This window comes from Lingula anatina, chromosome 1 (assembly GCF_051362555.1).
Source record: "Lingula anatina isolate TDL-2025a chromosome 1, LinAna3.0, whole genome shotgun sequence".
Lineage (NCBI taxonomy): Eukaryota > Metazoa > Brachiopoda > Lingulata > Lingulida > Lingulidae > Lingula > Lingula anatina.
The window spans coordinates 40,460,182-40,476,292 of record NC_141767.1 but is presented as its reverse complement, the minus strand read 5'-3'; the positions used below and the strand labels follow the sequence as shown (position 1 = coordinate 40,476,292).

Genomic DNA, 16,111 nt, shown 5'->3' with positions numbered 1-16,111 from the left:
GAGCACAGTATAGACGGTAGTTGGTCCTTTAAGAATAGTAAACGGGCACAAGAGGATTGCGGTTGCGTTTTAAATGGTTTGTTATGAGGTATAAAATGCTTGTACTCAATTAAGATCTTGCTGTGGTATATATCTCTACATACATATAGTTTGATAGAAATGTGATTTGCAAAAAAAAAAAAAAAAAAAAAAAAAAGAAAACTAAATAAAAATGAAAAATAAATTAATAAATAAACGGTCCTATTGTTATATTTGTAATTACTCAACCAAAACTTCTGAACTTGTAAAAGAGGAAAAGGGAAACACAGTACATGTACCTTCAATATGATTAAGATATCAAATGCGAGTTGCCAAGTTGACGTGTTATACGTCCATATATTCGCTTTATGCAACACGTTGGTGAAAAACTTGAGAGTTAGAGTTTTCATTATCCGTTTTTTTCACCCTTAACAGTTTTCGTGATCCTAATCAGCAGACAGTCATCTCGTGAAAACGTGGGGCTTTTAGTATAACTCAATCATTTTAACAACATCACATTTTAACAATGTAAAACAGTGAAAGCCAATAAGATTGCACCAAGAGAATGACTATTTAGACAGAGCTTTGTTTTTACTTGTGCGACTGCAAAACTGCGATAAACACAATTGCCTCTTTACAATCAATAGTCCATAATAGGAACACAAAATGAAATGATAGTGCGTTTTTGTTCTTTGCATCTTCATTTCTGGTATTAATTTATCCCATTGTGTTTGGTTGTCTAGATTAAAAGATGTGACGAAGGAATGCAAATATCCACGGAAATTCGCTTTATTTATTACTGAGTGTTATGTTACTTGTATTTTTTATTCCCCCTCCCCCCTATTATCCGAGTAAAGGGGATATGTTTCTTCTCAGCAGCATTTCTTAAATGGCAGATTCTTATATTTTTGCATTTGTAAGTAAGGTCCCATAATACAGACAAGCCAATCTGTTGGAATTAAGCCACAAATAAGCATTGCGGTGTATAAAACAGTTTATACTCTGTTGTAGTTAATACAGTATGTAGCCATTTTTTACAACTTGTTCTTGAACTAACTAGAAATACAGATACATTGTCAATCAAAAAGGCTAAAGATAATGATAATAAAAAAACGCCCCCCCCCCCCCATAAATACACATGAAATTGCGCCTTGCTACACATTTAACCCCTTTAATTTAATTCTCAACTAGTCCGGTTCATATTAAAATATGAAGGATATTTGAGTTATGGGGTTATTGAATTTAATTCCCGACATCTGCGTTACACTTTTTCTTTTATTTCCGTCATCCAAATCGCTGGTTTATCTAGTAAATTCGGATATACGTGTAATGAAGTTGATGAAAGAGGTTAATACAGAAAGACTTGGCGTATAGTACACTGTACACAGTTGACTTGATAATGAAATAAATCAAATATCTTTCTATCTTGTTACTTTTCAGCCATTATGTTAATTGATTTGTCGCGTTAGAAGTCTTTTTTTTTTTTTTTGTTGTTGTTGTTGTCTTTAGGCTCCTGTATTTCTTCCAGATTTATTTTTTACAAGGGCTCTTGCAGTTCACTGCATCGTTCCAAATACAACAAAGTTTCCCTGACAAAAAGTATCGTCAGGATAATTCTATGGTTTCTCCTCGTCTCTTGGTGCGTTCTGACCTTGATGTTGTGCGCAGTCAAAACTTTTTTCTTTCATTTGTTTTATCACCTTTTTAAAAAAGATTATACATATGTATACTTATCAGATGTGCAAACAGTATGAAAATGCATATTTCTCTATAATTCGAAATCAAATACGTATGACATCCAGCTGACAGACAGAAACAAAGCGGTTGCGAAATAATCCAATGGTTGTATATTTCTACACGCAATATTCTGAATTTTCAGTTCGACAAAAATTGGTGAGGCATTTTTTGTCAGCACTGGTCATATATAAAAAAAATTCTGCATCAAGTTAAGAAAGTAAAACCCCAGACAGCGAGGTATCAATTTCAAGTTGAGCCTCGGGAAACATGCACGCGCCACTGGCACTCATCCTTGTGTGGTCGGTATGGTCTGAGCGCCAAAGTTTGTTTTTTGCCCAAATCTACCATCAGACGCTCGTTTTGCACAAGAGACACAGTAAATTTTTCCTAGAAATGGTAAGCAGATCTAGGGTTTCCATCTGGGGTAGGCATTATGAAATTGGCAGGGAAGTGAACCAAAAACGCCAGAATAAATTGCAACGTTTTCCCTCCAAAAGATGTCTATCTTTTCTTGAAGATATAAAGATCTACGCTATTTTGATATTTGAAGATCATGCATCTCAAGTGTGTTTTATGATTACTGTAATTATTATTTTTTGAAAGGCAGTGGGCGGCATATGAATTACATTAGGTTATTGACTAAACTAGGTCTGTGCAGTAATACAACCTGGTTTGAAACCCAAGCTTATTCTTCCACTGCCGCTAATCAATATTTCTTTGTATTCAAACTCTTTTATTGTATCAAAGAAAGCCATATCTACTATTATGGACTAAGGAAACATTTCTCCATCTATGAAGACAGACATGGCATGATCGAATGTTCAAGCAACATCACTCCATTCTTTGGTATCACGTACACAGAGTAAAATGACACTTATGTTGTATCGATAATAGACTACCACTTAGCACCCGGCGCTAAAAAAATCATTATCGATATTTATATGTAATTTTTTTATAAATATACACTTGTTTTTATTTTAAGTCTGTGAGTTTAATGTGTTCTAGGAGATGATCATGCCAAACAGGAGATTGGAGAGCCAGTTTTGTCAAAAAAAAAAAAAAAAAAAATCAAATTGATCGGCATTTTCAAAATTTGTCATGTTATTTATATAGAGTCAAACTTTTACCTGCGTTAAAAAAATTAAACATTTCTTAATTGCGGAATATGACAGTGAAAACTTATAGGGCTGAGTGACTGATCTAGAAGCATCTTTTTGATCAGTGTGTACGTCTTGAACGGATGGAAAGTGGATATGAAGGAGAAAGTGTCGAAAACACGTTCAAAATCCGTATTTGTGGACCATTCCCAGTCAACAATGTGCATTTGCCTACTTGATGATTCGAAAATTAGACCTACCTTTTGTTGCCTCTAGTATTTATTAGAAAGTTTTTGAGGAAAAAAAAGAATTGTGATACGTTTGCTAAAAACATACTACTATTTAAAAAAATGATATCTAGTCACTGGAAAAAATGCTCTATATAGGCATCCCTTTGAAATAGAGAGAGACAACATTCAAAAACCATATACTGGTAACAGATTCAACACACTCGCGTTTGTGCTCACACAGGCTGTCATTCCCACCGTACTCGTCATGAATATTTGAATGATTAACTATGATCCATTTTTCTTTATTTTCACTTTTCCCTCTTTTGAGTATCTTACCTGGGGGTTAAAGACATAGGCGTATTGCTAATTCTACCCTGGGCAGGTAAGGGTCGAGTAAATAGAAATAATTTTAAATTCGCTTCGATTGACAAGTTTGCATTGGACAAAACAGTTCAGGAATCTAAAGGGGGTGTGGCTGGCAAAATTTCACTTCTGTCTGAAATGCCTACTACCTCGATATAAAAGAATAGGCCTACCCAGTAGGCGTACTTTTGAACAAAATGGTTGTATTGCTGACCTAACCTTTCGATAACTGATAAACGTCCACAGAATTCTGATAAATATTTTTAAGAATGCATCCATTTTAATGGGATCAGTCAATTAATATGACCTTGAGCACTGTACCCTGAAAATTGAAAGGTCAGCCAATTTGTTTAAGCATGTCACCTCCAGTTTCAGCTGTTTTCTTACAAGCCTTTTCCTCGGGCTGGTATTGATAAAGGGCAGTGGACTTCCTATAGCATATGTTTATTGCATATTCTAAACAAAAATGTTAGAGGCAATAGTTCAGAACTGACAACTTGCCCAACGATTGCCACAGGCAAGATGAAAACTATTTCTATTTGTAGTAGGCTGGCTTATTTAATCCGTTTTGTCTAATTTTATTAAGGAAACAATTAGGTTACATGGTCAGTTTAGGCCCTGTGAGCATACAAGTTTATTTGAGGCTATATCTGTAAAGAAGATTAGTCACGTTGCATTTCAACGATGAATTCTGAAAATTAATAATACCAGTATAATAAATAACATAATGAGTTGAGTACAAAGAGGTAAATGAAAAAAAAACATTATTCTGATTTGAAAATAAATTATCCTTTTGTGCAATATTTTGTTTAACTCAAAAGTTTAAAAGTTGACGTCTAAAATGTATTTTCTTCGCTGTCGCAGCAGATAACCGCACTAGTGTCAGTTTGAGATAAAAGATGGCGCTACTTAGTGGTCACTAGAGGAAACAATATTTTTATCCCAAGTCTATCAAATAGCAAAGCAACAACAGTAAAAGATGTGTGGTTGTTTGGTAAATATGTATTATCAATAACCTGCCCATAATTATGTTTGCCTTCTCTGATCCAATACCTAAGCTTTCCTATCTTGGGACACCTGTAGCACTCTCGCTGGTTGAAAAACCTATTCCTTCGTTTCTCCGACCTTGACCTAAAACCTTCAAAGGCTGACCGCGATTTTATTATTGATTGGAAGCGCACCACTGAACTGAGAGACATGTGCCTGAAACTGCTGGCGCTTTTTCAGTTTTTACTGTACCATTAATTTTTCTCTTTTGAACAGGAAGGCTCTGGGAGGATGGCAGAGACCTCCGCAAAAGGAAAGAACAAGAAGGACAAACGGTCACGATCGAAGAGCAAAGAGAGACAGAGTAGCCGCGATCGCGAAAGTGACAGCCCTCGCCGGGAAACATGCGAAAAACCACTACTCCAGCAGAGCCCGAAAGCGTCGCCACTTTCTCCAAGACATAGAAAAGGCAAGAAACATGACTCGAGTGCATTAGATATGGGAATAAAAAACATGGAAATCACTGGAGACGACGTCGTTATTCAAACTGTGGAGATTTTAAAACGCCCAGGACAAAGTCTTGGGTTTTATATACGGGAAGGCAATGGCATAGACCGAACTGGGGGAGTTTTTATTTCTCGAATTGCACCTGGTAGCATAGTAGAAAAGAATGGGCTTTTACGCATGGGAGACGAAATTGTAACAGTGAACACAGTCAATGTAACGAGCATGAACCTAGATGACGTCGTCGTATTAATGTCAATACCAAAGAAATTAACTTTAACAATTAGGACTAGATCATATTCAAGGCAAGGGAATACTGGAACTACAATAGCAACAATAGAGCCTCAGAAACCTGTTGTGGTACTGAAACAAGGTTCAGTTTCTTTTGAATCCAGATCGGAACATGAGCAGGATGATTCTTGCCCAGATGAATTTATACTGGCAGGGAGGGAGGCAAGGGAGGCTTACTCAAGGCAGATGGCACAGGGGCTGGGGTTACCAGAGGGACTTCGTCACTCGCGGTCCAAGGCCCTCCAACATCAGATTGCTGCCATGGAACAAGTGGAGAAAGAAGACTCCAATGACAGTGGGCTATCCAGTGAAACTTCTGCATCTTATAAAGGTGCGGAGGGAGGACCAAAGGTAAATGGAATGGATGATGTTGACCCAAAATTTTGTGATACTACAGATGCCAAACTGAAGGAAGACTATGAAAGAATTAGAAAACAGTTGCAGAGTAAGTCTGACCACAGTACGTTAAGTCGAAAAGCCTCTGGCAAAGAACCAGTGTTGAGCAGTCCCCAAGCCTCGGCGGCTGCTTACTATCGTACACAGAAACAGCAAAGTTTAGAATACATGTCTCCTAGGAAATCCAATAAGGAGTCGCCAGATTATAACTCGGACTCAGAAATCTGGGGCTATCATCATGATTATCATGGGCTTGGTGATGACACTAGAAGCAACTCACTTCCTAAAATAAATGTGGAGAATGCGGAGGAGATGCAGGACTTGGTGCACAAGTTCAACACCCTGTCCCATGACTTGCAGGAGTATGATGATCAGCAGGCTGGCATGGCTGCAGGTATGTATACCTCAGATGTTACATTTTTAAAGGAAAAATTGGGGGAGAGGGCTATAGATGTTGAAAGAAAGCTGATATGGGTGATACGTATGTGCATTAGGGTGGGGGAAGGGAGGGGAGGGGCCCTTAGAAATATTTCCTTAATTTGTTTTTAATTTTGGATGTGTGGCTGTAATAAATATGTTCAGTATTGGTTCAGATCTGATGCGCATGCATATATCTACTAGTACCTACTTACGCTATACAGGAGCATCTAATATTCCCATTTTGTTCATGCTGTAAAAAACAAATACCCCCATAACAAGTCCGTGTGTATATGAGTAAATGGTGTTAAGGAACCCTGCTACATGTGAACATCTGCAAATTTGCATTGGGGAGCAAGGACAGCCACACGGGCAGAAAGAAAAGGTTAGGGGACAATTAGTCTAATCATTAGACCCTAGGAGTAAATTTAGACTATTAGACTTGTTGGTGGGTGGAATGCCAAATGAGAATGCATAATGGAAGTTGTTTTACCATCAATAAACATGCATATTCAACAAAAGTAGCTTCCTTCTACAGCTAGAATGCATTTAACTCTTTTCTGTTAAAAGCTTACATTTTCAGGAAAAATGCCCTCTTTTACTTTGATACCATATTGTGAAAGAGGAGAGAAAAAACTTTTTAAAGAAATGTTAAAACAGTATGCTCTCAGATATTCATGGCCTTGATCTTGATTCTTGATTTAACACAGCCATTCCAGAAATGCTTTTAATGTTGATTTTTGACCTCAAGCTCTCATTAGAGATGATTTAATTCGAGGTCCACAGTGAGCTTTTTTTAAGGCCTCTGCGTCAGACCTGCTGTTTAGCATTGTGCTATTGGACTTTGACTTGAAAACAATTTGAAAACCAGCACTTGAAATATTTGCCAAATTCTTTAATACTGTTAAAATCACTAAATTTATTATGGAATTATTCCTTTTTAAAGAGCTTTCTCACTGTTTAGGTCCCATATAATTTAAAATTGTCCTACATATTCAGGTGTATTTGGCCAAAAAAAAGGCATTCAACAAAGGACATTCCACAGGATTATACTGATAATACCAATAACATAAAAATTAGTCCCAAGGCACTCCACAAGCAAACATCTAAGTGATGGAGTAAATGGTCCACATTCTCTTACATTTTTTATTTGTTGAAAAGAGAAGAAAATGCACATAGATTTGGACTTAAGACCCCACAGTGGTAAATAGTGGTATAAGTAGATTTGAATGGTAAAATAAAAGCTGCTTAGGCACGGTCTACCAATCTCAATCTGTAGATGGCAGACGGCCATTAAACAACTGTTTACTGCAATGCATTGTAGGTCTATTACTTAAGTTGACTTCCTTTGATTTTGGATCAATATTATCCTTTATACCTGAGTGTGTATAGGCAGTCCTTGCCTTTACCTATACCAGGCCATCCCTACCACAGCTGAGAGAAACCGTTTAAGTCCATTTTTACTCGTAATCACATCCACAAGCACCTTTCATTTCAAAGGATGAAATCTTGTATTTGATGATGCAATGTTATATGTATTTGTGTGCAGATGTTTTATTGTACAACTGGTTTAGTGGGTTTAACCTCCTTGGCAGTGTGAGATTAGTATATAACATGTTGGATCATTATAGAATTGAATGTAGTTATTGATTTGGGCTTCTTATAGGGTAAGTACCAAGACAAGTAAAATATGGGAGATTCACAGCTAGGCTGTGCGTAATTGAATAGGGGTCAAGAGGTGCATTATGTAATCCATTGGACTTGGCAGGCTATGGAATATTGGGGTAGGTGTGAAATTGTGGTAGAGGTGACATACAGTAGACTGTATTTGGGCTGTATTTAAAGGGTCACCTGTTTAGACTTCAGGATATTTATGTTTTATGTTTTTTTCTCTTTGCTTTTTCTCCTGCTAGTTTAAAATTCCTCTGCTGTGACAGTATAATGACATTTATGCTTCTTATTATTTCAACTGTAATGCATTTTGATTATCTGTCATGAAAATCTATCATTTCTGGTTAATGATACTGAGCTCGAATGGAAAATACTTGTGAAGTCAGGTGTTTATCCCAATTGTTCTTTATTCCTGTTCAAGTTGGATAGTCCTGGGGGCATTTTTCTCTCTCATGTATCAAATTTCATTGAGGTTAGAGACACAAGTTGTCCCTGGAGCCTTCCTTATCAAAACAGTGTTTTATTATTTCAAGAAATCTCATTATTTTTCTTATTGGCAATTATCCAAAAAGCATTGTTTCAGCAGCTCCAACGAAAATCAATGGCAGACTAACACCTCAAGGTTGGCAAACATTTCGACCTGTGCACAAAGGTGGAAGGTGGATAGAGCTGTACTCCATCCAGGTCACTTCGGCTCTAACTTAGCATCATAAATTTTTGATAATGTTCAGTCAGCTTTTTTGCACCCTCATGACTAATAATAGCTTAACGTATTTGCCTGATTTCTCTCCCTCTCTCTCTCTCTCTCTCTCTCTCTCTCTTTTCCATGAGTCAGACATTACATTTAGATTGAAAAAGGATTTCTTGTCTTTGAGAATCTAAGAAATCATTGTTTAAGTTGACTTTGTGAATTAATTATCCGAGAGCGTGATGCTCCCCAGGGGATTGCTCAAATTAGCTGATAGAAGCACCCTCCCCATTTCCTACAGAGTGATATTACAGCTCTCGGAAAAACTAACCAATCCTAACTAAATTATTGCAACTGAGTTCTTCTGTGATCAATTGCTGTGACAAGATTCCAGAGGGTTTCTGTCTGTAATTTGTGTGTGAAGATGCTGCTGTCTCTACAGTCTGTGATGTGTTTGGTTGTTTTTGTGCCTCTGTGCTTGTCTTTGAAATAGAAGGACAACTTGTATACTCACGGATGTCCTGGTATTACTCCCTTGCTCTTGGATTAGTGACATAAGATATTAATTATATTTTCAATTACAGGGTATTTTTGTACACATTCAAGTGGAATCAGACAAGAAAAAGAAAAAAAAAAGACATTTGCAGAATACGTCTTATAAGTCCTTGTGGTTACTTAACATATACAGCACATGTATTGTTTCAAGATTTTATGCAGTATATCATCTCTGAGTATTATGTTAAGCTCTAACATATAAGTTTCATATTGGAAACTAAACTTTTGTTGCTTCAGTTACAACACAAAGCACTTTTTCTTTGGTAGTTTAAATTCCAGTTTTATAAATTCAGACAGGTGCTCATTTCTCAAAAGAAAGAAAAGAACATTTTTACCTGACCAGCAAAGGCAAAACATCACAGGCATGAAACCTGAGGCATACAGCAAAAAATTCATTATAGTTGAAAGAGAATCGATGTATTCTTTACAATGATGAAAATATATTTGTTTTATTAAAGGGTGGTGTTGACATTTATTGGATTAGGACAATTACACACAGAAGCATATGTATACAAAGCGGCCTGAGTTTTAGAGGACATTGGAAACTGCTTGTTTCTGTCATGATACTGGATATGTGGATAGTGGAGGAGTGAGTCTTCAATGTCCTTTAAAATTCAGTAAAAAATTCGCGTACATGGATGCACGTACATTTGCACACACGCACACACATGCTTTGTCAGGTGAAGTTAAAATAAGATGTTTTGTACTGTATAAAGTCAAAATCAAAATGTTCAATTAGGAAATTGTGGTTTGATTGAGTGAATATGTATTCTATGTCAGCTCTTTTCTCAGTCATTTATTGTGAAGTTGACCCTTCAGTTTGAAACCATTAATGTACTTAGGCAATGTTACATGCTGCAGTCATTTGTTGCACAGAAACGCAGCAGAAATCCATAACTCTTCAAGCACAGAATTCTGTATACTGGAGCTATCGTACAGGATTGCCTTTTGTCATTTTAATATAAATGACCCTCAGAATGATGTATTCTGAGTTCTCTATTGTGAAGTTGTAGGCTGGAGAAGCCATTGACTTATGAAGCATGAAAGCAATCCTAATATTTAGATTTGTTATAGCGTTTTTAAACAAATCCACTTGCCAAGACCAAAAGGCTTGATTAAACATGTATACATACAGTCAGTATGAATTTTTTTTATCTTTTTATCATTTTGTTGCACATTGAAGATTATTGTGTAGAAATTTAATTGTTTACTCTATACATCTTTTGACCAAAGTAAGTGGCATGAGCTTTCATAATTTATGAATTTGTTCTCAGGATTAATGGCAAATATAATATGTAGGCCTACCTACAGGTTTAGGCCCACATGACATTCCCCATCATCCTTAGCAGGTGACCAGTCATTTTTTTTTTTTTTTCATAATTTAGACTGCTTAAATGGGTTGGCAGACTTCATAAAGTGGACTTTGCAAAGTCTATTATAGGCATTTTTTATGAATTCCTGGTCCAAAATAGAGATAGTTGTCATATGTAATTGGGCTATTGTGTTGAGATAATCATTGTTTGCTCTAGTATGCAATGTAAGCCACAGATTCTAGATTAAAATTCTTAGACTGATCTGGATATGGATCCCAGGTCAGATGCTTACCAGGTTTTTTTTTTTTATTTTAAGTTTTTGGGCCAATTTTTTTAAAACAAGTTCTATTCAAGTTCTGAAAACATTTGAAGATGAAGGCATCACGTTTATTAGCTTTGGGTAAAAATTGTCTCCATTATTGTGGATTCATATTTTTGTAAACATAAAAACATGATAGTCTGAGACACATGAATATTTAAAAAAAACATGAAACTTTCATATTGGCAAAATTATAATAGAAAAAAGAGAGAAAAATATCTAGAATTCACCATGTAAATCAGGTATGTAAACTTTATTCAAACCAGCTCACTAAGGCAGGGATACAACTTGAATGCATTTATTTTATTTTCATTTTTTTATTATTGTTATTATTATTATTATTTTTTTTTTTTTGGGGGGGGGGGGGTTACTTTGGCAGATACATGTCCATAATAACAGAAGGTGTTCCTAATAATAGAATGCATTAAGAAGGCAAAACCTATGATTTTTGGCATGGATCAATTATTGAATGTTTTACTTATCATCGGTAATGATACATCCCTTGGCAGCTTTTATGGTAGCAAGAATCAAGGGAAACTGAATGACATGCTGACCTGCCTTTGACTGAGTATATACAGTATGTATTCAATTTCACATAAGAATGAACTTTTTAATCTTCTTGTGTACATATTATCTCAATACAAAATGATGTTTTGTTTTGCACCTTAACACCAAAGCTACAACCCTTCTTATGGTCAATTTAACACAGTGAATAGTTAATACAATTTTTTTTGTCATAAATCCTCTCCATTTAGAGTTTCATTGACTGCATGGAGTTCAGGTGTTTATCCAGTTTTATGGAGTATTTGGCTTCATGGTTTTATTGTCTCTGTGTTATTGTCAGAGTATTTTTACAAGGCTAATGTACCACTGTTTCTATCAAATAGTATGGTAGAGATCAATGAGGCTTTCTACAAACTACAAAGAAAGCCAATGTATTAGATGTTTAAGTCGGTGCAGTGATAAAAAACAGACCTATTGCTTTTAAGAGCTTATTGAATGATAGCTATTGTTGAATTTGTATTTGGGCTTTTTGATGATAACATTGGTTTACAAAGCTATGAAAAATTCTCTTTCATCCTAAAGGTTTCTTTCTGTTTGGTGCTATCTTTCAGTTGTTTACAGTGCTTGGTACTTATAATTAAAGAAAAAAAAACCTAATCACCTGAAAAAACATTACTCTTTTATTAACTCAGAGTAAGGTAACAAAGGGACTGACAGGGACCTTTCTATTCCCTTTCCTGATAAATGCGTCCTCCTGTGTACAATCAACTGGATTATTAGTTAATCTTTTAAATGAAGATTCAGTGTGAAATGAGAGCCAGGAAACGCAGAATTCATGTTTGCATATTTGGCTTTGAACTTGAAGCGAATATTTTAGTATATTTCTGGGGACATGCACACACTGTGGATTCTGTGGGGACAACAAGTAATAATATTGAGAAACATTTAGTTGTTGTTTGATGCACTGTGTGTAACTAACTGCCTAGCTGTCTCTGGCAGGCCTTTGATCATTCCAGGTCATTGTTCTTCAGAGAAAGTAATTACCGTTTACTGTGAAAGCTCTCTTTTTTTTAAACTTGACACGATTAATATTCTGTCTTGCGTATTCTTCACAGGTCACTGGGTACAATTAAGTTGAATTGTGGAAAGCAGGAAAGCGGCTGCGAGTAAAGGGAAATGGCTGCTTTATATTGACCACAATAATTGTATCAGTTTGGCAGTGGGTGTATACTGGCTCTGTTATACAGCATGCAGAAAGAACTCGTGGAAAATACACATGAAAATGCTCAGAAAATGCTCTCAGCAAAATCTATATCATGTCTTGAAAACTCTTACAATTCACACCCCGAGTGATGTTTTCAGCATACATTCTTGTTCCTGTTGGCACTTCTAATGTAATTAATATATTTACATATGTCTCTGCTGTTAGAAGAGTGATGTATTCGGTCAACAATGCCTTGGGTTTTTAGCAATGCCACATTAATACAGTTGTGATAGTTTGTCTGAGTTATTGATGACCAAGAGTAGTTATGAAAGACTTAGTATTGATACACCAAAGGCAGTTGCTATTTTTATTTTATATATTTAGAAAATTGCTAGGAAAAAGAATAAAAGGATGCACTATGGATGGGATATATGCATAAATTAGCATTTCTCATGGTCTGTCTACAATTTATAACAGTACACCAGTTTTTTTTGACAGGTCTATTGCTCAGATCTGTCAATTTAATTCAGAAATTGAATATGACACCTGGAAATGTGCTGATAATAATTATAAAAAAGAAAATCATCTAGAAAGCAAATCTTTTTGCAAATCTTAATTGGCATTTTATTTTGAAATCAAAAGTACTTAGCTTGCGTGGTTCTTTTGCAGACACAAGCCAATGAATATCATTTGTAAAAACCAAATAAAAAGTCATTACAGTTGTTTTTTTTTTAATGCTGTGATTTGCCATACATGGAATTTTTTGGGGGAATTAAACAGATATTCCTGTAACCACTATTAATGAGGATTTTGCTAAATCTTCGACATCCATTTTAGTGATTTGCATTACCATATCTTATTTCGTATCAAAAGCTTGGTAAAAAAAAAAAGAATCCCTAAAGCAAAGGTTTTGCAATTTAACTATTTAATCAACCCTTCCATCAACAGATAAAAGAGCTCTTGGCAGATCCAGAGGTCTGATTTTTATTACTTTGTTGTTCAATCTGGAATTCATATTTCAGCCAGCATTTCAGAATTTTAAGTGCACTTAATGAGTGTGGTACATTTGATAGTGTTAAAAGATAACTAAAGGCATTACTGGACTTCCAGGAATTGTGTAATGAACTATTCATATTTGATTGCCTCTGCAAGATTATTAAGAATCAGAGATGCATTGGAGTAAGGCATGGGGGGTTAGGAGGGGGGGGGGGGGAACGGGGGAAGAGGTAGCAAATGTCCATCTAAAATGTCCAGTACCATCCAAAATGTTAACTGCAGGTAAAGATAAAGCGTGAATGTCCGAATGTCTGTATATATATATATATATATATATAATGTATTTTGTAAATGGATGTTTTTTTTATTAAGATGTATTTTTATACTGTATATTATAGTGTACAAAGAAAAAAATGCTTAAGTCAAAAGGTATGGCACTTTAGGAGGAGAATCCTAATTGAATAAGAGCTGTGTATAAAAAGAAAGCAAAACTGTCCAGTAATAATCTAAAACAATTATTATGGACAATAGATGCACATGTATATGATAGTGACTAGTCTAGGACATGGAGCCATAATAATGGAGCAACCCACGTCTCTCAGACTATAGAAACCCCTGTTAGGATTCTCTCTCTGGCATTGATGTATGTTTTCAATAATACAGCAGATAAAAGGTCTCCTAAATGTCAATGCAATTTTATCAAGGTCAGAAGCCATTCTAATTTCTCAAACTTCCACTGTGAAGTATGCCCAGAGAATCTTTCATGATAATAATGCAGTTTTTTGTCACTGTAATTAGGCTATCAGTTTTAAGAACAAAAAATGGATCTGTCATTATTATTTATGCGCCATTGTTATCCAGATCTAAAAGAAGTTTCAGCTGAGAGGCCTGGGAGCTACAGCTGAGATTTATTAGTTATGCCTTTTATTCAACTTTATTGATTCAATTTTAATCTCAAAAGCTGTAGGATATAGGCTAAAATTGCCATTCTTCATTGTCTTGTAAAGGAGAACATCACTGTCATGTACAAGGAAACTCGGCAGGTTTAATTTGGAAGGATTTGGCAGTTGGAGAATAGTTGGAGAATGACAGGTGGAAGTCAGTGAAGCAGGGAGCATTAGAGGGGGTGGAACGTGCCAGGAACATGTCAGCTTGGAACGAAGTTGTTTGAATCAGCAAATGGTGCCAGAGCTCAGATGCACAAAATGAATTGTAATAGACAGTCACTGCGAAGACTTCTAATACTCTTAATTGAACAAGTTGCATTTTACATAGAATCTGAAAGGTTGCCTACTGTACCTCATTTTTATGGAATTGTTTTGATACCAAGTTTACTCAGTGTTTCCCATAACCACCTTTGATAAGTCAAAAACACTCAAGTTCTCTTATCTCCTATTAAAAGTTCTTTGAAAGCTTTTGCTAGTTGTAATCAGCTACTTCAGTTAAGCAGGCTTAACAAACCGTGCTGATTTTTTTTTATTTTGTGAAATTGGTGTTAGACATTACCCATTCCACCCAGTTGGACATGCATGGCATAGGTTGGTGAACCGTGTCATCTGTGAGTAAGTAGTGGATGCCAAGTTTGATAGGTTGGGCATGCCAGGTTTGAGTTAGTAAGGCATGCCTTGTGTTAGTCTGCAAAGCATGCCATGTTAGTATCAGTAGGACATGCGATGTATAAATTGGTTGACTCTAGTCAGTATATAATGCCAAAGTAGAAACATTTAAAAAGGGAATTACTAAATATAATAGCCAATAGCGATTGGGATTTTCATTGAATTTATGAATAGAACATGCCATTGCTCACTCCTGGTATTATTATATTCTATGAATGTATTGAAGGCTGGTGATGTGTTATATCTGATTGTTTTTTGAGTTGTTTCTAATGAGATAATTTATAGTAGAACCACCAGGGTTTATTAGTATTAGGAAAACATGACAAATAACTTAGGGACAATTAGGAGCCAAGTATGACTGCATCTTGAAAATGTCAAGATCTTTCAGCGAAAGGAAGGCGGACGGGTCTCTGGTATGAAATGATAGGCAGTCCCATAAGGGACAATGCAATTTTCCTGGAGCATGCTGTAAATAAATGAATTGAAAATTTTCCTATCACCAAAAGCAAGAAAACAGCTATTGATTGCTAGGAAAGCCAGGTTTTTGCTCCTGCAGTGTATTAATGCAGCAAATTGGTCGGTTTGGTCTATCTTGAAAATCCGCCCCAAGTGAGAAGCTGGGTTTTGCGATAGCACATAATTACACATAAAACAACACATAGATATTAATGGGATCAGACGAGGGGGATAATCTACCCCAGCTTTGTAGCCTGACTTTAATCTAAGCCTGGTAAAGAGCATTTCATTTGGGCTTTGATTACATGTATTGTTATTAAGATAGGGTGAACAGATCAATACGGTAGCATTGATACTGGTGAGGTTGAGAAAAACAATTAATGGAAAACCAGCTGTGTATGGTTATGTAAGACTCCTAACCCTCTTGAAACCATAAGCTCTTTGATTTATATTGAGTAAGAGATATATTTAAATGTGATTATTTCATCAGGCTGCAACATTATAAGATTATGAAGGGCAGAGTTGCTTCATTAAATTATTGTCACTTATCAGTATATTTATTTGATGTGGGTTGGGCACCACTTTGGGGGAAAGAGGGGAGGGGTGAGGACTGATATTGATAATCATTCATTATTTTTATTAAGCATAATAGTTAACCTAATGAGAATAACCTTGGCAGGTTGGCAAAGCATTTAACGCATGTGTTTTGTTTGACACCTTGGGCAGCAATTATTAGGGGTTTCAGGCCC

General features: G+C 35.9%; 1 protein-coding gene across 1 annotated transcript in view; it reads left to right on the top strand.

Moving 5' to 3' along the window:
* The first annotated feature begins 4,561 nt into the window (after window positions 1-4,561).
* LOC106164466 (rho GTPase-activating protein 100F) overlaps window positions 4,562-16,111 on the top strand; it is a 31,522-nt gene continuing 19,972 nt past the window's right edge. Inside the window, exon 1 of the mRNA XM_013542392.2 lies at window positions 4,562-6,017. Within this exon, the coding sequence (XP_013397846.2) occupies window positions 4,724-6,017 (1,294 nt within the window). The 5' untranslated portion in view covers window positions 4,562-4,723. The remainder of the gene's footprint in view (window positions 6,018-16,111) is intronic.